The 25562-nt window shown below is 39.0% G+C and overlaps 1 protein-coding gene across 3 annotated transcripts in view; it reads left to right on the plus strand.

Annotated features, from left to right (window-relative positions):
* Positions 1–25562, plus strand: part of PRKCI (protein kinase C iota) — a 31991-nt gene that overhangs the window by 982 nt on the left and 5447 nt on the right. The window contains exons 1-15 of one of the 3 annotated variants that reach the window (XM_063340079.1): positions 2211–2347; positions 5671–5873; positions 9639–9760; positions 14486–14575; positions 15900–15950; positions 17128–17213; positions 18367–18507; positions 19318–19372; positions 20108–20166; positions 20617–20793; positions 21772–21869; positions 22902–22988; positions 23595–23730; positions 24711–24798; positions 25413–25538. In XM_063340079.1, coding sequence (XP_063196149.1) covers positions 9646–9760; positions 14486–14575; positions 15900–15950; positions 17128–17213; positions 18367–18507; positions 19318–19372; positions 20108–20166; positions 20617–20793; positions 21772–21869; positions 22902–22988; positions 23595–23730; positions 24711–24798; positions 25413–25538 — 1309 coding nt within the window. In that variant the 5' untranslated portion in view covers positions 2211–2347; positions 5671–5873; positions 9639–9645. Of the gene's footprint in view, positions 1–1894; positions 2348–5670; positions 5874–9638; positions 9761–14485; positions 14576–15899; positions 15951–17127; positions 17214–18366; positions 18508–19317; positions 19373–20107; positions 20167–20616; positions 20794–21771; positions 21870–22901; positions 22989–23594; positions 23731–24710; positions 24799–25412; positions 25539–25562 lie in introns of those variants that run through there. The other 2 variants (XM_063340078.1, XM_063340080.1) reach the window with 2 other exon arrangements.

Consider the following 25562-nt stretch of genomic DNA (forward strand, 5'->3'; position numbering starts at 1 on the left):
TCTCTCTTCACAAAATGTCTTTCTGTGATGAAGAAATACCTTCTGTATCTTCGAATTGCATAGCATTATTCTGTAGCCTCCAGGCATACTAGTATTTTCAAATTTCCTTGTATTCTCAATGATACAAGAAGCAAGCAGCTACATTGGACAGAAGTGCTGGCTCCTGACACTAAATATTTGACAGAGAACCAGTTGTGTGAGTGAAAATGAAATTGGCTAAAAATTGATAATTAAAAACTGACAGTTGGATATGAAGGGGGAAAACAACTGCCAGATGTCTAGCAGCTAGTTGGGATACATAAGTATTTTGCAAAGAAAAGAACCTCAGCAAGTGTCTTATAAAACTCAAATACGTTCCAAAGCATTATAGATGAGCTTAAACTGTTGCAGGATGAAGCAGTTACACTGACCACAGGTGGACTACCTGTGACAAGTAGTGGTAATTTACCGGCTCTAATGAGGATGCCTTGTTTGTATAAAAGATCAGATGATGATTCTGTAGGCAAAAATCGGAATTCTCATAGGTTAAAAAAGAAGGAGGTGTAGGGAAGGTGAAGACTCATGCTGAAATACCCTTGGAGATCTGGTAGAAAATAGAAAACGCATTGGAAGTCCTGGTGCAAGATATGGGTGAGTAGATACAGCAAGGTACTTCCTGATGCTCAGAAAGGATTTAAGACTGCCTGGAAGCTGGGTGGAGCAAATAACTTTCTTATGAGGAGAAAAAAACCCCAGCTAACCACTGCAGGAAGGTCAGGTAGCATGAAAAAGAATTCTTTGCTTTGTAACCACACTTAAGGCAAACACCAAATAGGGCCTTAAATTATTTTACTGTATTTGCTAGCACGAGAAAGAGCAAAGTGTGTGGATTAGAAAGTGCTGATCTCGCGTAGCAGCCTGTAACTGAGCACGGAAAAGCTGAACTCTGTGCTGCTCTGATAAAAATATCCATGTATGATGCCGATTGAAATTGGTTTTACTGTAAGAGAAGAAAACAAAGGTTCCTTATGTTTTAGGATTGCCAGAAACATCCATCTGTTAGGAAGTGTTGGGCAATGTAAATATGTGTTATCAAATAGGCAAAGCGGGAAGGAAATACTCCTTGCAGTGATAAGGTGGTTTATGATTAACAGTTTTAATAAAATACCTTCTGTTAAGCAACTCCTATCGCCCCCTTAGTTAAAAAAACATCCTTCCTGTTTTCTTTCTTAGAAATGTCTCTTTAAAAACATCTTAGCCACTTGATACATGGTAATTAAAACTTCACCTTTAGAATCCTTATAGAAAATATTTTAGTCAACAGTCGTAAGAAACGCAGTGCTATTGCTTCCGAGCAGCTCTGCGTTAAAATTCCGCTTTGTATTAAAACCCCGAATTCTCTGTGGCTCCTGTCAAACGGGGCTGGTGGTGACAAAATTGGCGGCGGGGTCACGGCACGAAGCTGATGGCCAAGGAGCCAGGGAGGGGTGCCCAGGGCTGCCGGTCCTGGCCCTCAGACGGGTTTGGTCCTACCCGACGGCCCAGCGAGACCCGGCGGCGGCTCTCTCGGAGCTCTTAACCCTCACACGTAGGGGGGTCCTGTTTGTACCTAAGTGAAACGATGGCGTTCCTCCTCCGCCCCTCTCCCGGCTGCGGTGAAGCCCCGCAGGATGAGCCGCTACCGAAGGAGGCCGCGGACCCAGCCGCGCCGGCGCCAGGGCGGTGCTGCCGCCCGGCAGTCCCAGCGTGCCTGGCGGTGGGCTGTACCAACTGCCAGGGAAGGGAGGAGAGGGGCCAACGAGGTGGCAGCTGGATATACCAGCTCAGCCGCCTTTTCTGCCGGCTGCCTCCCCCCTTCCGCCTCGGCGTGGAGCATTCCGCTCCGCAGGTGTGTGCGGGGAAGAGTCCACATACCGCGCCGGGGGGGAGCACACACACACAGACGAGGCGTGGCGCCCGCCCTCCCCGGGCGGCACAGCCGGTGATCGGCTGCTCCCGGACCGCCTCCGCCTCCCCGTGGGGCAGCGCCCGTGGTCCCCTGCCGCACGGCTCCGCGCTCCCCGCCCCATCCCAGTGCTTACACCCCTTTCACTCGGCGTGGTCCCGCCCGCCCTGGGCTGGCGCCGTGAGGAGGGGGCGGGTCCGCGGCGCGCTCGAGGGACGGCGGCGGCTGCGCGACCCCCGCCGCCTCCGCCCGGTCCCGTCGCCCGCCCGCCGCCCCGGGCCGGGCCGCCCGCCGCCGGGAGGGGGGGATGCCGACACAGCGGGACAGCAGCGGCAACAGCACCATGTCGGCTCCGGGTGGCGGAGGGGGCGGACTCGGCGGGGACAGCGCCCACCAGGTCCGGGTGAAAGCCTACTACAAGGGGTGAGTGAGGGCGCGGGGGCGGCCGGGTCTGCGCAGGCGGCGGCCGGCGTGAGGAGAGGGTTGTGGGGGCCGGGGCCGGTGGGCTGGGCCGGGAGAGGGGCTGGGGGGCCGGGGCTGAGGCGAGCGGGGCCGGTGGGCCGGGCCGAGCCGCGCCGAGCACCCCCGGATCGCCCTCCTCCTGCCGTGGCCTCAGCGGTAAACAGGGATGTACCTGAGGGGCCTTTATCACCCCGCGGCCCCCGCACCCCCAGGCCCTGGTTGTTGACCTGCTGTCAGTAATAAACGTATTTTCCTTCATAACGCTTTGTTGGGGGACACATCCCAAAATTCATACTTAAAAATATACGTTCAGGGTCCAGCTTTGGTCCCTGTCTCTGCATGTTAAGTGATAATGAGTTCTAAAGGAAGAGGATGTTTGGATGAAAAACCTATTTAATAAATTTTTAAGCTGCTTCCCGGGGACTAAGTGGCTTCCGAGGAAGGCTGTGAATGAGAACTAAGATACGTCTACTGTCAATTGTGCTTCTGCTGTAAAAAAAGTACAAGAGGTCTGCGCAGTGAAAATCTGAACGTCGCTCGTCTAATTCAGCATCTCTCCAACAATAACATATAAGGCAGAAGAAGCGTTCTGCTTTGGGTGCACAACTTCCTATTAAATAGTAACAGTTACAGGACCTGACTTTAAAAGTTGGAGTGCAAGGGTTGAGAGTGGTTCATTGGGCCATGAAGTCTGAGAGGAGGTGATCTAAGCAGAAAAAAATGTAGGTTGCGTTTTTTGGGTTAAGGTTGAACACATGCTTCTCTCGACAGCTTCCTTCCAGTTAGCTGTATTAAGTACAAGAAAAGATTTATTGGATTTACACTATTTATCTCTAGGGTTATCATTTTAAGGAGAGGTGTAGAAACCAAGCTGAGCATTTGGTATTTGCTACCTAGTTTGATTTTTGGCTTGTGTCTGCTTTGGGGCTTTTTTTGACAGAAGTCTGTAGAAGTACTGTAGAGACTGGCACAATCTGTGGCTTTAAAGGACGTGTGAAACACTGTCAAAGTAATAGTACGTGAAATTCTAAGCTCTTTGTTTTACAGTCCCTTTAATCCACCATTTCTTAAGGATGTGGTGATGCCCCTGGCTATTGGCTGGCAGAAGTGTTCATTTGGTCAGGCAGTGAACTAAAGTGTGAAGTGTTCTGGGTTAAAACCATTTATTTTTCTTCTGCTGGGTCGGTTTTAATCTTGATCATTTCCACATGCAATCACATGAATTCTTGCTTTAGCACAGGGAGGCTATGGTGCAAGAAGAGCGAGAAAGCAGCTCAGGGTTGTGGGAGTGAGGAAGAAAACTGCTATGTTGGGCAGGAATGCTGGCTCATGACACTTATATATTAGGTAATAATTTCCCAGACACTGGAATGTTTCTTTTGAGTCTCGTGTATGGACTTTTTATCAGTTAATGCAATTATCATTTACTTTTAATAACGATACTGAGTCATATAGGGTGTTGCTTAACCATTGTGAATACCAACAAACTAACAAGCTGAATGCCTTAGTCATGATTTATTTTGAGATCTAAACAAATTATTCTCTCCACTTCCTTACAACGGAAGGTCTCATGCCTTCTTCTCAGACTGGCACTATCAAGAAGTGGGTATTGAAGCAAAGCACTTTACCTGCACTTACATTGAAATGACTTGGAGACTGAGGATCTAAATGCTGATATCAGAGGCAGTATTTTCCCCTGTTGTCAAATAAACTGTCTCAAGATTAGAGCAGGATAGAGGATTTAATGGGAAATAGTGTTAATCAGGAAATGTTAATCTCTCTTAATTTCTTTCTAATAGAAGCATTCAAGTGGGTTGTAGAAATTATTGTGAAAGTCTTGCTAGGAAGGTCTTTCCAACTTCCAGAAGCATTTCTGGTTAAAGAAAAAAACCCAGCAACTCAGAAGCACAGATTTTTTTCTTGAAATGGCTGGGAATCCGATAGTCAGGATACTCCCTTGGGGCTGGAGACGCTGAGCAAAGAGCCGAACCTGAATCCCCAAAACATCCCTGAGTCTGGCCCAGAGCCTAATTGCTTTTCTCAGCCAAGACAAAGGCTTTCATGAAGAACTCTTTGAAGGGTCTTTGTTTCATTCAACCATGCAGTGGTAATTCTTTATCTTAAATTCATGAAATATGTAAAACCAGGAAGGAAAGTTTTCCTAAAATGAACAGAGATTGTGAGAATAAGAGGACGGGAATTCCCAGAGACTTGGGAATTAGGACATTAGGTTGAGTTTATCCAGGTATTTCCTTCTCTCAGGTAAGCCACGCTTATCTTTCTCATAGGGCTGGTTGTTTAAAATGCTAAAAATAGTCTTACCTGTTTTAAAGAGTTACCGTAATCTGTGCAGTGTACATAACAGAGGTTCCTGAGTGAGTTCTTAGGAATTGCATTTTTATACCAGATGTTTACATACTTTTTTGTTGATAGAGTAACAAAGTGTAGCAGCTTCAAATGTGTGGTACTGAACAGCATCTGTAATTACAACCATTTCAGTTTTCTAATATTATTCAAAACTTACCTTTTGTCTTATCTCATTTGTTGTATATGCTTTTTGTCAGTTCAGTACAAGAAGGTATTATATCATTAATACACATGGGGAGGATTGTATTGTAGCAGTAGAGAACAGGTAGGAATAATACAGTGCTTGTGCACTAGGAATCCTGTAGAATTAATGTTGTTGATTTTTAAAAAAAAGAGACAAAACCAACCAAACAACAAACTTGAAGAACCCTTTTTCCGTCATGATTAGAACTGCTAGCTTGTGTTCTTTCAGTGCCTGACACAGATTTTGCACCGTTTTAACTGTGCAGGCTGCAATGTAGGTTAGACTTTTAATATAGTTAAGGGCATAGGTTACTAATGCTTTGCCCACCTTCACTTTGATTTGGTGCAAATGAAAAATACTGACAGTCCTTTCATGATACATGTTAAACTTGCTTCTTTTCTTAATTTTAATACATTTATGTGAGTAGGAAAAGTGGGGGGAGAGATTTCCATTTTAATTGTAAAATCAAAATGTGCCTCCATAAATATTTCCAGGAAATTAATTTCTTAAGAATTTTTGAGTTCTTGCATCCTTTCCTTATATTGCTTTCTGTCTTGAGCACTTCCCAGTCAGTTCTTCAGCTCAGTGGCTTTCATTGTCTGTTAAGGATCAAATTCCACATAGGAGAGTGTTCAGCTTAAGGAAGCTTTGGTTTAAGCCTATGAACGCATTTTCACCCCTTCTTGCAGTTTCAGCATTGGCTCATTTTCTGGTGTTACATTTTTTTTTCCAGAAAAAGAGATTGCAGGAGCAGGCAATTTGAGACCTCAGACTCCCACGGGGGAAAGAGATGCTTCAAATTGTTCTGAATGGCAGTGCCTGCACGTTACGGTACTGAAATGATACTGAACCAGCAGAATTCTCCAGGAGTCTGGTACAGGTTAATTTCCATGAGCTGTAACAAGACATTGTCAAAAGCTTTAATGACTGACCCAGGTGTGTGATAAATATGTGGATATGTAGATAATATGCGATTATGTATCTGTATATTTCCACATATATAATATGTGATAGCTATGTTAGGCCGCAGGTGGAGAAATCTAAAGCAGTGTAGTCCCTGTTCTTGCAGCTTATTGTTCTCCCAGAGAAGTTTAAGCTCAGAAGTGAAAAACAATATGAATATTGAGTTGCATTTAACTGTTGGCGTTGGTTTTTTTTTTTTGTTTTGTTTATTTGGTTGGTTGTAGGTGGTGTTTATTTTCTTTTTGTTAAAGGATGTTGTGACTGTTGGATGATCTGTAAAAGAAAAGGCATGAGAAAAGCTGTTTGATCTCAGAGGAAAGGTGGGGAAGGTAGTGATAAGGTCTAGAGATATTTAAAATCTGTTCTGTAGTGTTCGTGTTTAGATTTACCATTTGCATTTTCCCTGTCTTCCTATGGTTAATCTTTTACTGATTCTTACTTTTGCAGGATGTTGATTCAAGCAAGCCTTTTATTAATACGAATAAAATGATCCTTTATTAATATTTATGGGAGCTATAAATGACAATATTTCTACTGAAAGTAGTTCAGGACAATCTCTCTCTTGTTTATTTGCATATTTCTACTTGCAGGTCCCCGATTAAGACCTATTATTAAAAAAATGGTGCTTCTATAGCTAATAGTTAATAGAGTTAATTGATGCATCCAGATATGGTGGTGTGCTTGAATCAGATTTCCTTGTTATTCCCTGTGTGTGTCTTCAGGAGACAAATGAGGACATTGTGCCTTAGAATAGCTTTATAACAAACATGCTTATTAAAAGCAGGGCATAAGCTTATCTTCATCGGAAGGAAAGGGCTATTGTCAAGAAATTTTTTCCCATGTCTTAATGAAAGAAAGCATTTTGTATTTTTTCGTGCAAGGCTGTGGTCCGCCTTAACTTTCCTTTGTTCTTTAACTTAGCCTCCTAGTTTTTGTTTAAAATGCCAAATTTCTTCTCAGTAGAGTTTAACTTTATGTCTTAGCTTGAGTGAATACAGCTTTTTCCCAATGACCGCATCATCAATGCAGTGTTAGGTGCAAGAAATGTGGAAAGCACGTTTTAAAGCAAAGGTGTGATAACAGAACCGCCCTGGAAGTGAGACCTGTCTCAGTAGAAATTGTCAGTGTCATCAGTATAGTTAAAATGGCAAAATAAAGCTCGTAGAAAGACCTGCAATCTTTCAGTTTCTTTCTTATGTAAAGCTGGCTTCACGTATTAGGAAAAGTGTGCTAGATGTTGCTTGTAGAACCTTATTCATTCTTCCTTTTTTTTTTTTTTTTGTGTATTGCTATTAGCTAGGGTTGTCTGAAAGGCTGATTAGTGGTTTTTTTATAGCAGAGAGGGTGAGATCTTCCAAATGTACTTAACTGTCTGATACATGTCCTGCTGGAGGTATTTGAGTAGTAATTTAGAGAACTTTCTTAAATTCTAAAATAATTAAACTCCTTTTATTTGAAGGACAACTATTTTGCTACTTGAAGGTAGCAACAAGTAGGAAGAGTGGCTTTTTTTCACTTGGTACCAGCTTTTACTTTATAGATATGGAAGGATTCCTGGGCTGTTCGGTACATCTTAACATTATGACTTTTTCTTTTCACTGTAGTGCAGGTAAATCTGTTTTAAGTGGACTTGAGTTATCAAATTTGGAAACCTACTGAACTGTTTTTGCTAATACTGTTTTTTTTTTTTTTTTTTTAAATCTTCAGTTTTTGCTAGAGCATCAGTGATGACAGTCTCTTGAGGTTGTGGTCTATCACCTAACTCTTTTTGCTTGTCTGGCAATAATAGTCATGTAATCATCACTTCTTTTAACATACCCTCTCCCATTACTGACTAGTTCAATCACAAAATAAACTGCAATAGTTGAAATACTTAGTTCTGACTTCAGAACTTAACTTTTTGTTTAAGAAAATATTCCAAAGTGAATATATCTGCACTAAAATGGGAATAAATGAAGGGATGGTAAACTCTAGCACAAAATGAATGAAGTTGCTAAGTAAGCAGTGCCTTATTTCCTTCCCTGACAAACAGGAAATACAGGTTAAGACTTTGTCTCCTAATGTAGGCTCCTGGGTTTCTCTTTGGTTGATGCCTGGGTGTCTGTAACAGAGACAAACGTTGGCATTGGGTTCGCAGCTTGTGCTTTTTCAGAGAGGATGCGAAGGGAGAACTTTGTATCGGAGAGAACACAGTTTGTCTTGGGGGACGGGTGCAATCGGGTGTTTCAAACAAAGCCCCATTTGCCCCAAAGTACTGTACTGTGTCTAAATATTGGGGTCTAAATATTGTTTTGGTTTGCATTTTGTTTCATGTGGAAAGAAGAGGAGCAATTCCGCAAACAAATAATGTAGCAACTTTTTGACTGCTTTATTCAGATTACTTAAGAGGTGTCATTTTACTATCCTAACCATTTACTGAAATCTTTCCCTTAACTAAACTAACCATGTTCATGCTTATAAATCCAGAAGTAGGCTAGCTGTTCTTCTAGAGTGCTTAGAAATCGCTAGTTTGTTTTATTCATGCTGCTGAACTTAAAGGAGCCTCAGGCAAGCATGTTTATCACATGTGTTCTCTGCCACTCCTGAAAGTGGTTCAGGTTCAGTGACCACAGTATGTTGTGTTAAGTCACCTTCTTGATACCATTCTGCCCATGCACAAGATGATTCAAAGAGGTTTAAATTGCTGCATATGTACGCTTCAGTCTGGTAAGTATGCTGATGTGAATTTTGACCAGATCCAAACTTTGTCTGCTGCTTCAATTATTTTTTTCCCACCACCAAATACTGCTGGTGGGTGGCATCAACTGAAACAAATCCCAACTGGCAGAGGTTTTTGGGGAAGATTAGTCTCATAGCTTGAACATTTGGCTTATGCGAGGTGTTTGAAGAGTGTCTTGTAAACAGCCCTCTCTTGTTTTTCCTCCACCTTCCTCTGAACCGTATCTCTGAAATCCTTTGTTTAAAGGACTGCAACCCTGAGTCACCTGGTCCCCTGTAAAGCCCAGTAAATACCAAGACAATGGGTTAGCATTTTGTGTTAACATATTTAAAACACCAGGTTAACTAACTCTTAATTATAACAGAAGTACCCATTCTGCATAACAGTGAAGTAGTAAATTTTAATCCTAAATACATGTTTCTCTGTCAGCCTTCCCTGTCGCAGTGAAGCATCACGGGTCTGTTTTTTAAAGGAACTTTTAATATTTGGAACATCCCCCCTAATCCGCTAGGAAACCTGTTTAATATTTTTAATTAATTTTTCATAACATCTACACAATCAAAATTTAGCTGGAGAATATGTATATGTTCTTACAATGGTTTGATATCTTATAACAAAATAACTGTTAAAGAGCAGGCAAACCCAGCAACACATTAATAATGTTCTTCAAAATGTTTCCAGCATTTAATTCTTCAGTTTCCACTGTTGTAACTCATTCCTGTGTGTGGTTAATATCTGCTGCAGCTCACTTCATAGGTATTAGGGCATTTAAATCTTAATTTTTCTTAAGCAGATACCCGAAGGGTTAAATGTCAACTAGTTGGTAATAAAAATCACTTGGAGCCTGACTTTGCTACAGAAAGGGAATTTACATGCTAATGGTTTACAACATTAATATTTTTCAGGGGGCTGCAGCAGGGATGGGGTTTATATTAGTGGTATATGGAAGGCATTAGAGGTGATGATCAAGTGCTACATATTGCAGTATAATTCCTCAAACTTATTTTTCTCTCGCTCAGGGACATCATGATAACGTATTTTGAACCTTCCATCTCATTTGAGGGACTGTGCAATGAAGTTCGAGACATGTGCTCCTTTGACAACGAACAGCTTTTCACCATGAAATGGATTGATGAAGAAGGTAAATCAATGCTTGGTGCTTGATCTTATGACAAATATTTGATTGATACGTTCCTCAGCTGTCTAGCTCTCCTCTCCCTTTCATCTTTTCCTTTCCCTCTGCCTTCATAACATAAGCTTATAAAACATACTCCATAAATACGTTTTTAGAAATAGTAAATCTGGCTCTAAAATTAATGCTAGAGCTCTCTAGAGTATATCTTAATGGAAAGGTCATTCAGATGACTTAGCACGGAGAGCTCTATTTTTTTTACCAAACAAATAAATTAAAACTCAGTGATTATCAAAATATGAATTCAGTGTTACTGTGTGTTAGGAAGGGAATGGAGTATTCCTTTGTACTGCTGGAGAGGCACATGGTTCCCCTTAAGTCTTAAATCTTTGAGAGCTAAGCTAATCTTAAATGGTACAAACCACAGCATTTATCTACAGTATTGATACAACTTAATATATAATTGAGTTGTATATGTAACCATAACAATTATATTTTGAGTGTTTGTATCAGCAACCTATTAACACGTAACTATTAGTAAAACTTCTTTTAACTATTGAAAGAGAAGTTACTTGTCCAAGTAGCTTTTCATCCAAGTGTAGTAGTAACAGCCTTGGCTGAGAACTCTTCTTGTCTCTGGTGCTTACCCTATCCATGTTAAAATTTGCCTTGGATGAAAAATGTTCAGCGTCTGTTCTCCCTTTTACTTAACAGATGTAGTTCAGTTCTGAGCTGTATGCAATTTTTGAAAAGGTTATTTGTAGTTCCTATTTTCTTTGTGGAACCGGTGTATTCTGCACCTAGGTTTTGAGCTACACCAAAGAGATGTCTGAATTATGAAATAGCTGTTGAGTTATTTTAGTATGCTAAGTACTTGATGCAATACATAAAAGGCCATAATGTGCAGTGATTTGTCGGCAGTGATTAGTGTTTGTGTGCAGTGATTAGCATAAATGGTGCTTATAGAACTGTTTCCTCCCCTTCTCACAGCTTTCCCATTCATAATTGGGCGAGTGCCAGTTTATTCACAGCTTAAAGCTAAACATGGACCAAAGCTGATTTTTGGAAGTGCTGTATGGGCAGGTGTGTTGAAAATTATGTGGTCTTGGGAATCTGAGCTGGTTTTCTTTCCTTTTTTTTTTTTTCCTTCCTCTCACCATTCCCGAGTTATTTACACCTGGCAGATGCAGTAAAGTAAAATGAACAGTGTTTATGACCAAACCTTCTGTGCAGAGTTGAACATTTACACCACAGTAAGCTAGCTGTTCTGTTTTATCTTGAGGATAATAGACTTCTTACTGAAGAGGGAGAGTCAGTCATAGTAAGAAGTACGTATTTTCTTAATGAAATATTTGTAGAAAATTTTGTGCCGATTGAATGCTTTACTTGAAGGAACAGTTTTGTCTCAATTTCTGCTCTTTAGAGGTGGGTTTTTGAAAATAAGGAATGCTGCTGTTAAAATGTTTTTTTCATGTATTCACATAGGATTCAATTTTCACAAGCAATCTATGTTTGCTTGAATCATTGACTTCCAGTTTAATGTCAGTAGAGGAAAAAATTAATCTGGTAATGAAGAGTGCGTTTAAAAAAAATCCCTCATCTTTATCATGAGTAATTCTTGCATCTACAATGTGTGGCTTCTTGCCAAGACCTCTGCCTCCTCCCTTCCTCTCTCCACCAATCTTCAGTGTTTTCAGTTGGTATTCTTTCTAGAAATTCATAATTTGCTTGCTTGGAAAATTCCTGTATTGTATCCTCTTCACTAAAGCTGTAGTTCGCTCTTCAGTAATAGTATGAGGAAATGTGTGTGCAGTGGTCTGATGTTTGTTATACTACTATCCATGCTTCTTGTAGTATCAGACAAGATACGATATCCTGGCTGTCTTTTCACTACTTACCTGATCAAGCAATTTAGTCAGCATGGGACTTAACTGAATTGTCACTGAGATTTTTATTTGTCACTTACTAAATGTCTTTTTAGTCTTTGCAAGATGCAGAGCATCTTGTACAGTTACTTCCCTTTCATAGGGGTAATGGCATACAACAGCAGACCTAATTCAGTTGAGGGGAATCGCTTAAAAAATGGTTGGATTCAACTGGAAAATAGAGTTAACTTGATTTGATTTTAGACAAACTTCTATTTTATCTGTGTGCAGTCAGTTCATCTTACCCATGTCTTGTGAAATGTGCTATAGGATGAAACTAGCCTTGTGTTTATGTTCAGTATGTTGTTTCTTGCTATAAAATTCCAAAGTAAACATTTTCCTGACACTTTATCTCAGCTTTCTTTAGATGGCTGCAACATTCTTATTAGTCTCATCTTGTTGAAAGAGTATTTGTAGCTCATCTGTTTTATATACCTAGTCACCACTAAAAGCACTTTGTGGGTTAAGACTTCTGTTATCCCCCTTTAGATTTTAAAGTGAAATTGTGAGTCCGAGAGGGTCAGTTACACGCTATTGCCATTGTCAGCTAAGTTGTGATCACCAATAAAAACTTAATATGCGAATCAGATTTAATTCTGAAGCTTCCTACAAATGTCTATAAACCTTCTGTTCCTATTTGAAGCAGGGTGTCTGTTCTTGAGAGCCTCCTTTTCTTCTGCCAAAAAGAAACACAAAACTGTTTGCACAGGTGTCAGAAACAAATGAAGAAAAACTGGTTTGTTGATTCTCATAGTGAGTCTGAATAAATACAGTTGTTCCTTCTCCTCCCCCCATGCCCTGCGCTGTGTGAGTTTGTGCAATGGGTAGGCAGTTTGATGTCCAGATAGGCTAATTAATTGCAGGGGGGAGGCAGTATGGTGAAAAATGTCTACAGCTGCCTTCAAATAATAATTTTGAGGATTATGACATGCAGAAAAGAATAAAGACAGAATGCTGCAAATGGGCAGCTTACATTTAGTACTAATATTTTAGCAATAGAAAAGAATGGATACATTAGAAACAAAACAAATTAACTGGAAAAACTTTTGTGGGGTGAGTTTTAAATATCCCGCTGCCTGCTAGGTGCCTGGTTCTGCCCAAAAGCCTTAGCAATGCCTGTATTAATTTTGATACCTTGTAGCAGAAACAAAAAGCGAAGAGTTAATAGACTGTTGCTAGTTAGCTTTCAAACCCTGGTGTTGACCGAAAACTCACAAGCAGTAAGACTTTCAGTTTGGATTCTGTTCATCTGAGACAGGAACTGTTCTGCCTTCCTCCATTTCAGTCACCCACAACCAGTTTACTAGTTAAGGGTGTGGAAAGTAGTATTTCTCTTAAAAATTGGAAATGTTGTATGACAGTAGACTTGCTGTATGGGATTTTGGCTGGAAAGAAGCTTGTTCTGCTCACGTGCTGGAGTACGATCAGGCAGGCACAAATCCTGTGTTCTCACACAGAACATCTTGTATAGGTGGAGGGGGGGGAAATATGAACTAATAACCAGAAGTATTTTCTTTCTTTGGGGCAGTGGTGGTTCAGATTCAACATTTCTTTAAAAATGTTTCAGTTGTAGTATTATTTTGAACAGTGTTTTTTCTCTTGGGATAATTTTTTTTATAGCATTACTAATCTGCATCAGACACCAAAGAAAACGTTTTGTCGAGAGGCTGTGCTTTTCAGTCTTTATAGCAGTTTCCAAACACTGACAGACACAGGAGGTCAGTTAAAAATATCACATGAATCTTTACAGGAATCTTGAGAAACGGGTACAGGCTGTGTGTCCAAAGGAGGGTGAACCATGGCTGGAATTTAAGGTCCTTCTTGCTTCTGATCCTGAATACAGCAGATCTTTAGCCTGATCTCCTTTGTTCCTCACCTACCCCTGTCCCTAGGTTTAAACCTACCTATACGCCAAAATTGCCCTGATGTAATTGTGTTGTTCAATGATTCTGAAATACCTTTGTGGATACATGTTATTTTTTTATAAATATAAAGTAGATATCTACAAAGAGACCTTAGTCAGTCCTAAACTATTACTTCTGAAACACAGATTTGTTAGAGCAATCCAACGCAGTCCTGTCAGAGTTTAAAATACACACAAATGCTTCTATGATAACCTGCACCATCTTAAATCGTCAACAAAAGCTGCAATTGTTTTAAAAAAAAAAAAAAGGAAAAAAAAAAACCCAACAACCAAAACAAGCAACCCATACTTTTTTCCTGCCTTGGTGCCCTTTCTTTAGGGGATTTCACTTCAAATAGTCCTGTGAGTATGACAGTAGTAGTTAAAATCAGAAAAATGGTGTGTTTTCATTTAGGTTACGTGATTTTTCCAATGTCTTGAATGAGGTTTGAGGAAAGACTAGAGATCTGACTGCTTTTGGACCTCCTGCTTAGAGTCTTGGCAACGTTGAAGCAGCTGTGAAAATAGAATTGACTCAGTTGTAATTAAAAATCCATGAAATAAAATGGAATATCTAAAGGATTTTAGGTGCAGGAAGATAACCTGCACCTCCTGTACTGAAATGATGTGTAACCCCGCTTGTAGCAGACCAAACCAATGATATTTTGTGATTATGATCTGCTTGCCTCTTGAGAATATCTCATATTTTTATTTTCCCTGATGGCATTCAATATGACTGTATTTTCAGATGTACTCTCTGAACAGTCTTAAAAATAAATACTACCCCACTTGAGAATATTGTTCCGTTTTGCTATAGAATTATCTTAGGACCGACCGTGAGGGAACTGTTGAATGGCAGAGAACTAATTGGATTGAGTTCTGAATTGTTCTCTTTTCTTTCTCCAGGAGATCCATGTACAGTTTCTTCTCAGCTGGAGTTAGAAGAGGCCTTTCGGTTGTATGAACTAAACAAGGATTCAGAACTTTTAATTCACGGTATGGTGAAATTTACTATATTACTTCTCGTGTTTGCGCCTGTGAAGAATTAGAATTCTGACCTTGTGTTATCTGTGTGTTTTGCCCAGCCTCCTCAATTAAACGCCTGTTGTGGCATTCTGTCAAGAGGATGCTGAAGACCATGCACCACATGGTTTAGGTGTCAGCACTTCATAAATATTCTTTATGAAATTAAGGGAGGAAAAAATACTCCGCTGTTAGTTTATTAATGAAAGACAGCCCCTGCCTCTTTCATTCATTCATCACAAGTGCTCTCATATGCTTGCCGACAACAAATGGTAGAAAATATTTATTACAGAGTCCTGCACTTTGTTATTAATAAGTGCTATAGAACAGCATGTATTAGGAAAAAAAGTTGATGAGTTCCATTTGTGATGCCAGATTACTCAAAAGTTTGACTTTTCTGAAATTAAGTACTTGAGACCAGTTATGAACCTATTATTATATCATGCCCCTGTTTGATGCGTAGTTGCTCAATTTTTAGTTTGCAGGGCTATATGCCTATTTTGGTAGCTTCTGCAGTGTATTTTTCTTACTGTTTGTAAGTTTTTCCACGTTAAAGATAGATTTCAGTTTAACAGAGATCATAGCAGAAAAGCAGGGGATCGCTGTAAAGAGCGTTAGTGGGTGTGTTACACTGCAGTGTCTTAACATGGTCCTTCTCTAAAAGGATGCAAAAAATCTAGTTCACCATCCGCTCATTTGGAAGGGACAGGTTTTTAGCTTCCCACAAAGACTTTTTTAAAAGTGAAAGAAGAATGTAATCTGTTTCTCTGTATATCACTTCAGTATGCTTTTTGATCTGCCCTTTCTCCATTTATTTTTGTGTTTAATAAGCTTCTGATTAAGTCGGCACACGGGCTATCTCTCCCCGGTTATACTTCTCTCTGACAGTTACAGAAACTAAATTGAAAAAAATCGCTAACGTAGACAAGATCATACGTAGCTGTTAGGATACTGTAGTATAATATTTTTATAGCCAAGATTTCCAAATACTGACTGTGGTGACTGGTCGCATGAGAAATCAGAATCGTTACCTTTTTATAGTTACTTTCTTTAGGAGATAACTTGGTTTATCCTGCTTTTTGCTTGTATTTCTCATATATATTGCTGTTATGTCCAGCAAAAGGGTTTTGCGTCAGCTTTTCAGCTCACCAGCTGTTGCACAAGGTTTTGTTAAAATGCTGTCTGTGCTGTCTTTGGAAATGGTTGGATGCCTTTCAGAAGTGTTGTATTTAACTTAAAGATTTATTTTCTGTCTGAAATAAAAATTAATCAGAAATTAATGGTTTTTTTCTTGCAGTATTTCCCTGTGTACCAGAACGGCCTGGCATGCCTTGTCCAGGAGAAGACAGTAAGTAGACATTTTAATTTAAAAGTTTATTTTAGTTAGGAAGTACAGAAAATCAGATTTCCTGTTTTAGAAGATTTTGATATTCTGTGGTTTGGCATCCTACACTTATGAATATTAATAATGCAGATCTCTAAATTAAATATTTTAAAGGACTAGATAGTCTTGCCAAACTAAATTGTTGTTTGTCACTTCTGAATCATTGTTAATAAGCATTTCACATTCCTGTTAACTATCCATGTCACTCTGCTTTCCTTGCTTTTGCCTCTCCTATTGTGACAGTTTTTTATCCTATTCCTGTCTTTTTGGTAGTTGCCAGATTGCTGGCTGACTAATGTGAACAAAGGCTTGTAACCAATGGTTATGACTTGTCATGTCACCATTTAGAGATCCGTGTTAATTCATTTTAAACTGTTTACGTACTATCAGGAGTATCCTCCAAAAATCTCTAATGTACTAGATGTTAAAGGGGTAATTTTCCCTCTGTCTTAAAGTTTTATGAAAGAGTATGTGTATGTTATGTACACACACATCCGTCAGCTTGATGTCCAAGTCTCTGACAAATGTAAATATGCATGCTCAAAAGTTAACTCTGTCAGTATGGATAATGCTGCTTTTCTGGAAAAAATGAGGTTGCAGACTGAATCAGAAATAGATTTGCAACTCGGTGTAGTTTTTTGTATTCCAGTTTTCAATTTGGTTCCTGACGTGCCTCTAATAATAAAAAATAAAAATGAAGAAAACTAAACAGTGGCAGCTGTGGATCTAAAACAATAGAGGACTTGTGCAAGCAATCTTTATAAATCAGGGCACACTCCCGAAATTCACCTTCTTTCCTTCTTCCCTTTTACCACAGTTCCTCCCCAAGTTTAGGTAAGGTAGGCGTGTACTTCGCACACGAGTGTTTGTATTTTTGGGCAGTTTTCCTTCTCTTGATTCACTGTTCCTTTTAATTTGGGAAAAGCAGAATTAACTTGGAATTGATCAGGATATTCTACTTCAAATTTTCTCCAGAATTTTCAAAAATGGAAAAGATCCTTGGAACATTACACTGTGTTTTTGTAAGGTGCAGAAGTGAAACCTTACTTTGTAAATCACTTTACACAGATGCGTCCATGAGAAGATGTTGTAGTTCTGTGTTTATATTTTTATGGATATAATCGTATGTTTTTCCTCTTAGAATCCATTTATCGCCGAGGCGCCCGCCGGTGGCGAAAGCTCTATTGTGCAAATGGTCACACTTTCCAAGCCAAACGATTTAACAGGGTGAGACTCTTGTTGGGTACTTAAAACCATGATACAGGGATGTCTTATTTTCGTAATTCCAGTGTCACTGCCTTGAAAACTTATACGGTAGTTTTATTCTTATTTTTGTTGTTTGTATATAGTATGTGGACTTTTGGTAACCCTGTAGTTTTGGGAAACTTAATCGCTATTAAATTATCAGGACCTCAAAACAAAAATTAGTTGCAATTCACTTTACATGTACTCTGAAACCATGATATCAATTCTATAAATGCTCCTGTGTTCCCTTAAAACCTTCCTAGAGGGCAAACTTGAACACTGGCATTGGATGACTGAGCTGAAAGTACATTTTCAGTTCTTCAAGTTCTGGGAGTAAAAAGGTCTGAACTCACTTATGATGCACAGCCTTTTCTTTCAGACCTTTTAAATGAAAAACTGAGATGTTTCTCCAAACAGCCTGCTTATTATGGTGCGTAATCAACTGAAAATAACAAGCCATTTGTAATATTTTCAGGAAGCAATGGTCAAATATAATGAGCTAAGGACCGAGAAGGCTTTCTGCTGTATTTAGAAAAAGCAACAGCAAGAACCAAACCCAAAATATTTGAATAAGCCAGGTTCCTTGACAGCTTCAGTAATCTTTCCTTCTTTTCCAAGTTTAGTATATTCCGTGCTTAATGCTTGAGATTGTCTCCACTAAACTTCATCCTGAGCATCCTTCATATCTAACTTCTGCTTTTTTTTTTTTTTTTCCTTTTCTTAACCTCTTCCTGGTCCAAGGCTGTCAAGGCACCATAGTTTAATCACTTTCCACTCCTGCTTTTGTAGGCATCCTGTTTTCATGGTTTTTTTGAGTTGTTTTGTGAATGTCTCTCAGTGAGTGGTGATCTTCCCGTTTCCTGTTATCTGTTGGTTTAATGTGTTGAAGCTTTTGCTCTCTTGTCTTCCTCCGTACAAATGTAAGGACTCCTCTACACAGAGAGATGACAAGACACATAGCAAATTAGCCTTTCTTCTTAAACTTTTCCGATAGAGACTCTTGGTATAGTGGAACCTTCAGTAAGGATCTCTCTCTGATCTCCTGTCCTGTGTTCTTTGTTAATGAAAAAATATCCGAATAGTTTTTATTGTTTAGTTTTGCTCTTTAATCGGTTTTGTTGATTTGTCATTCTAGAGAGCTCATTGTGCCATCTGCACTGACCGAATATGGGGCCTGGGTCGCCAGGGATATAAATGCATCAATTGCAAACTCCTTGTTCACAAGAAGTGTCACAAACTTGTCAGTATTGAATGTGGCCGTCATACACTACAACCAGTAAGTGAAACTTATCTGAAAAATTGTCTTTAAAAAAAACAACTGACCAGTCAAACAAAAAACCCCATAATCCTGATGCTGTTCAAACTATAGTCTGGAAATAGTCACAGTAGGTGAAACATGATTCTTTATGGTTACTGTGACACTTTGCAAGAAAGTTTGGGAATCACTTAGTACTGTGGCAATTTAGTGGCAAGATATGAGTCTAACTTCCACATGTGATATTTTTTCCTGTGTCAAATATAAACATAAGTAATATTCATATCATCCTTTATTTTGCATCTTTTAAGTGAATTACAGGTAAAATAAATTCTCTAGACATCTGTTAGAATATCAGGCTATCTCCCATTTTACAGAAAAGGAAGATGAAGTGCAGAAGTTTTGACTTTTTTCACAATAAATTAAATCATTTTTAGTTCTTAAGTCCCCAGAAAAATTTAGATTACTGCTTCTATTAAAAGCAGACAGCTCCAAGTCTAAATCTTGTGAATTCATTTGACTAATATATGTACTGCTGAAGTACTTGAGCTTTTCTCCCATTTCTCATTTGCTATACTTCTTTTCTCTGTTGTACGAAGTTGTCACTTCAACAGCTTCTGGAAACAGGTCATAACTTCTGGAAAATAGGTAAAATAAAGACTGCAGTGGCTTCTTCTGTTGTGGATGGATTAGAGCAGTAACTATGTTAACTGATCAAGTTAAAAAGTAGCTAGATTATATTCCTCAGGGGTCATTTATTTCATTTATTGTCTCTAAAATAATCTCTCACACTTGGACCATCTATTACAAAAATCCCGTGCATATTTGCAGGAGCCAATAATGCCTATGGATCCATCTTCGGTGCATCCAGATAATGTAGAATCAGGTAAGATCAATAATTCTTTTCTTTAAATTACAGTAAGTTGCTGAAACAGGAACTTTGGGTTTTAAAATAAAACAGAATAACTTAAAGTAAATTATTTTAAAAACGCTTCTTTACTTTTGTTCATAGAACAAGAAAAATGAGACAGCTTCTTAAAGCTAGGGGGGATATAAATATAAAAATTCCTTAGTTTTCCATATCTTATCAGTTTAAGAAACTTGGCTAAAAAGGAAGAATTTAGGCTGTCAGTTACATTTTTCCTTTGTAAGCAGTGTCCTTGAAAAGCCCTTATCAATCAAACAAAAAAAACCTTAGCAGAATTAGCAGGATTTCTACTGGATCGGTAGCCAAACAAGTTCATTCTTGTAGCAATCAGAGTGATGGTCCTAACATTTGAATTTGGATATAGACAATAATCAGTTTAAAAACCAAAAAAAACACAGTTCTGCACGAGATTTTCTGTGTGGAGTCCCAAGATTAATCTGAAGAGTTCCCCAAATATAATTACAGGGGTTTATATTAGCCATAACTGATTATTAATGTAGTATTGCAAAAGAATGATTCTGATGGTTTAAAAAAACAAACAAACAAAACAAACCCAAGAGTTTTGAACACTTACAAATAGATACATTTAATTTGTATATCTGTCTGATTGAGCTCTTGCGTGTGGGAAATTTTAAGGCAAAAGAAAGTACTGTTGTGTTGCATGAGTCTAATCACTTTCTCTTGCACCTCTAGTGATTCCGTACAATCCCTCAAGTCATGAGAGCTTGGACCACGTTGGTGAAGAAAAAGAGGTAAAGTATCTTAACCACGCAAACTGTATTCAGAGATCTTAAAGCCTTTGTCTCTCTCAGTTCCAGGATTTTAGTAATTTAATTTGTCACAAACTGAAAACTAGTACCTAAAGCACATTGGGTTGCTCGCTCAGGTGTATGCATGCATGGCTTGCAAGCTGTTTTATTTTGAACTTTGAGTTGAGATATGCTTTGATTTAAGAAGTATAGACGGGCTTTGACTTAGAAAGTATGCGAAACTCTTCCAGTTTTATTTGTTTCTGCCAAGTCTCCTCTGCCTCCTTTCTTTCCCCTCACATTCCTTTCCAGGACAGTGCAGTTTTAAGAATAACAAGTGTTAATTGAATTACTTGTTTATATTAATTTTGCTGTTCTATTTGAAATTCTAACTGTTGCAGTTGTTAAAATTGGCAAGCCTGCTTACTAATTTCAAAGTATCTTTATCAATAGGCAATGAGCATTAGAGAAAGTGGCAAAGCTTCCTCCAGTCTGGGTCTTCAGGATTTCGATTTACTCCGTGTTATAGGAAGAGGCAGTTATGCTAAAGTGTTGCTTGTTCGATTGAAGAAAACTGAACGCATTTATGCGATGAAAGTGGTGAAGAAAGAGCTCGTCAATGATGATGAGGTAGGCAAACTTTTTATCAATAAATCAGGCAACTCTTCCAAAGAGCTTCAGTGTCTATCACAAGGTGGGAGCTGGGCTTCTGGGTCTGCAACACTCGTTGAAAATTATACATGTGGTTTCTTATACATACTGTACTGTAGAAGGTTCACAAGACAGATAATCAATTTTGAGCTCTTCATTGACAGACTGGTAGCTCACAGCCGCCCTCCTGTGCCGGTGGTTTCTGTCATGAGCCTCGTTGCCTCTGTTGCCCGTGTCTCCTTTTGTGATCAGCACTGTCTGCAGCGGTGCCCCTGCAGAATTCAAGTTAATAAGCCTGGCTTGCTTCGTTACTTTGGAGCAGTATTCCATATTTCTCCTATTAACATTGGCTTGCTAGGCTGAAAAAGAAATGGGTGGAGTCTGGTTTTTGTATGTTCAAGTTTGGGGTTTTTGTGACGAAGGAGAACTCATAATGTTTATTTTAATTGCTCTTTAAATCGGACCTCCATCTTAAAATTGTGTAGCTTATACAGTGATGATGGAAACTAATCAGAATTGGGGTATTAAACTGCTAAACACCTCTTGTTGCTGAAAGTTTCCCTTGTGTTTCTTTACACTGTTCTGAAAAGACTCAAGTGACTGCAGTTTGCTATCCAAGAGCTTTTGCATTTATTTCTCCGTGTACCGTTGATTTCTTCTGCATTTCTTGATGCTACTTTTCATTTATCTGCAACAGTTTCTCGTATACGTGAGTGTTTTTTCATTTCCAAGTGTAATTACACAATGAAGCTAAAAGTACGGGATGCTCAAGACAGGAAAAAAACAGACTATGCTAAATTGTCTCACTTCACATCGGAGAACTATATAATATTTAATTTCTTGCAAGTAAAACAAGGATGGCAAAACGCTTGAGTATCTTTCTGCTAATTGTCATTAATACTTGACTTCAGAAGTGCAATGATCCTTTTCTGAATGTCGCTTTTCTTCAATAAATAGGATATTGATTGGGTGCAGACAGAGAAACACGTCTTTGAACAGGCTTCAAATCATCCCTTTCTTGTCGGACTACACTCTTGCTTCCAGACAGAAAGCAGGTACAGGTCATAAGATAATAAGAAGATAGTCGTATTCAAAAAATATTTCACACTGTTAGGCACCTCAAAGGCCTGTTTAAAGCGTTAAATGTTAGGCAGGTAGCAAAAGTCAATGTACTGTAAATCAATGTAGCATTTTATGAGCAAAAGGCCATGTTCATCTAAGCTTTTCAGCTTGGGAAGATGCAAAAGAATGTAAAGTACTGGTAGGTATGATGGGAAGGATTCCGGACAGGAGGAGAGATGTAGCTAGCAGGGAAAAAAAGGCTTAAGAATATGAAGTAGAAGACAGAACCTAGAATGGGAGGAAAAAAGGGCTTAAGGAGAGAGAAATCAGAAGCGCAAAAAAACGAGGAAATTTATCTCAGACTTGCATGGACTCTGAAGACGAAGACAAGTCTCTGAGCGAGACTCAGAAAATAGTATCGGAATTTTAGAAAGGAAAACAGGGTAATAGAGATGAAAATTATTATTTTCCTGTGTGTTTATATAGAGAAGAGATTGCAGTAGAAGAATAAATTACTATTCTATACAGTAATTTCAGTATATATAAAATATTGTATATTTAAACAACATCTTTGCTGTTTGAAAAGGTGACAGGCAGGTGGAGGGAAGTGAGAAGAAATAGTATATGTAATATACTAATAGTATTAACAACAAACAAAGGAAACTAAAGGGATCACGAAGGAAAATGAGATTTTATTTTTTTTTCTGGTTTGTGCATAGAAACTAATGTGAATCTACTTATATAGGCACATACAGAATGACAAGCAGTAGCTGTAACGGATTAGGAATTTGGGAAGGATTACTTACTTTCCTTTAGCAACGAAGGAATTATCTAGAGAAGCTTCGTAAACTTGATTTTTAACTTTGGGAATTTATTCAAAGGGAGGGAAAATAAAATGGCGAAACCAGCCGTATTACCAGGGATGGGAGGAGTTGAATTGACATTGTTTGATAACAGACCTGGAACATCTCAAACTTCTTTCGCTTTGTATACAATAATTTGTAACAAACTCCTGTGTGTTTCAGGTTATTCTTCGTTATAGAGTATGTAAATGGAGGAGATCTAATGTTTCATATGCAGAGACAGAGAAAGCTGCCGGAGGAGCATGCCAGGTATGTCTAATTCCAGCTTTCTTAAATCAAAGCAGTTGGTTTTCTGACACAGTGCAGTAGTGCGGAGATTATGATGATGAGCCAGCAAATCCTCCCCAGATGTTAAGGATTTAAGGAACGTGAAACTGCATTCTCATTTTTATGCTGCAAGCTACCGCATTTTTGTTTCAAGGAGGAACTGTAATAGGAAGCGCCTTGTTATTGTTTGTATTAGCATTACCCTAGATGACTTCAGTCTGATTCTGAATTTTTATATAGAAAAACACTTTTATGATATTTTTCTAAACTGTCTAATGGTATCAGTGTGTTTCTCTTACAACAACCACGACCAGCTGTCCAGGCAAATGCTGAGCTCTTGGTGCATATGCTTCATCTCAGATGGTGAGATGAAAGGGATGAGATTTTAGTAGATGTTAATAATTAAAAATAATTTTTAAAGTGACTGTGAGTAGAAATGTTTATATGATTATAAGCGTATCCACTTCTCTGATGAAAAATAATAGAATACAGGGGATTATATTTAGAAAAGTATCATACCACCGAGACTATGCTATTGTGGTTTGGGTTTTTGATTACTTGAGTAATCAATATCTCTTTCTACACTAGGTTTTATTCTGCTGAAATCAGTCTAGCATTGAACTATTTACATGAACGGGGGATAATCTACAGAGATTTAAAACTGGATAATGTGCTACTAGATTCTGAAGGGCATATTAAACTCACAGATTATGGCATGTGCAAGGTAAGCTCTAGTTTCTTGCTAACCAGTAAAATCAACAATTAAGAAATTTTTGCAAATTAAAAGATGCAGAGACTTAAAAACGTGAAATGTTGAAGTATTCATTTATACACAGCGCAGATAGGCTGTGTACTCATTTCACTTCTACAAATGGAGAAAAGAAAAAGAAATGCCGAAGCGCACAGACTGGATCTATAAAGCTGCTGTATCAACTTGACTGGGAGGGGTAGGCTGAAAGAGTCAGGAGAGCTTGATTTCAAAAAGAGAGAGGTTGAAATATATCAGTCACACTTCCTTCCATTGGGATTCCGTGACACTTCCTGTTTTCTCTAGGAAAACTTTGTCACTGGAGCACGGGTTTGACTTTGCTGTGGAATTGCCGTTATGCTGATCTATTAGAACTATTTTAAACGTCACAATTTTGGCCAAGCAACTGAAACGCATAAAGTCATACAGGTTGGAAAGGGCCTCAGGAAGTCTAATCCGCCCCGCTGCTCAAAGCAGCTCTAAGATGAGGACAGGTTACTAAGGGCTTTATTCAGTTTGGCCTTGAAAACTTCCAAGGATGAAGACTGTACAACTTTTTTGGCTAACTCTCCCCACCATTCTGCATCCCATGCTCTTCTCTGAAAACCTTGTATCTGTCCATTGCAACACCCCGGTCACGTAAGCTGTTCCACCGTGCCTCAGTCAGTCCCATTTGCCTATCGCTGGAGATGGGATGGAGCTTACTAACTAAAACCTAAAAAGATGTTGTTGTCAATAGGTATGTGCCATCCTCTTGAGACTCTAGATGCAACCTGCTTCTGTTTTTTCTGAAGCAAGTAGTGTTTTATATTCATTTGCATGCACATTTAAGCGTAGTTTACAAAAATGAAAGCAGTTTGTTCAGGACACTTAAATCAAAAGGAAGTTCTTAGCAGAGGGGGAGTGCGGGATCTTTGGCTAACTGTAAAGTATTTTCTTCCCATATTTTCTTAAAGGAAGGTCTGAGGCCTGGTGACACAACCAGCACGTTCTGTGGGACTCCGAACTATATCGCACCCGAAATTCTCCGGGGAGAGGATTATGGTAAATGGATTTTTTTCACTGCTACCATATGACTTTAACCTTGTCTCTTGCTTCCTACTCAAGTTTTTTATCGGTGGAAAGTACAGACCTCCATTAGACATGTGATCAGTCTTAATTCAGCATCCTGGCTGAAAATGTAAATAAACCCTTCAAAGGAAGGGCAGAAAACATCACACCAAGCAATTGAGTTATCTTGCTTTCCACACTTTAAATTCTTTTTATCAGTCATGAAGAATAGCTTGAGTCTCCCAGACTTATTATTGTTTATAACTGTTTTAGATACTACTAATGATACTCTTGCAGTCTTGAATTGTGTTCAGTTTTGGAGATTTATATTTGTCAGCAATGATGGTATTAGATACAAACGCGTTGCAAAGGGCCTAGAGAGTAGACATCCCTTTCACAAATCTCACAGCATTCCCTCCTGTTGCACACATAATGAACCAAGTAATGTCTAGTACAGTCGTTACCTGTTCAGATAATCAGAAAGACTGGCAATACTTAAATTTTTGAATTGATTCTTTCTTCTCAAAACGTGTCTGTCTTTAGCCCCAAAAGTATTGGTATTTTTGCTCCAAAATATCTCCAGTGGTGTTTCCTCATTTGAATTCCAGGCTTCAGCGTAGACTGGTGGGCGCTTGGTGTGCTTATGTTTGAAATGATGGCAGGCCGGTCACCGTTTGATATTGTTGGGAGTTCTGACAATCCCGATCAGAACACAGAAGATTATCTTTTCCAAGGTGAGTACCATGAGTGCTCCTACG

This window comes from Chroicocephalus ridibundus, chromosome 6, assembly GCF_963924245.1.
Source record: "Chroicocephalus ridibundus chromosome 6, bChrRid1.1, whole genome shotgun sequence".
NCBI lineage: Eukaryota > Metazoa > Chordata > Aves > Charadriiformes > Laridae > Chroicocephalus > Chroicocephalus ridibundus.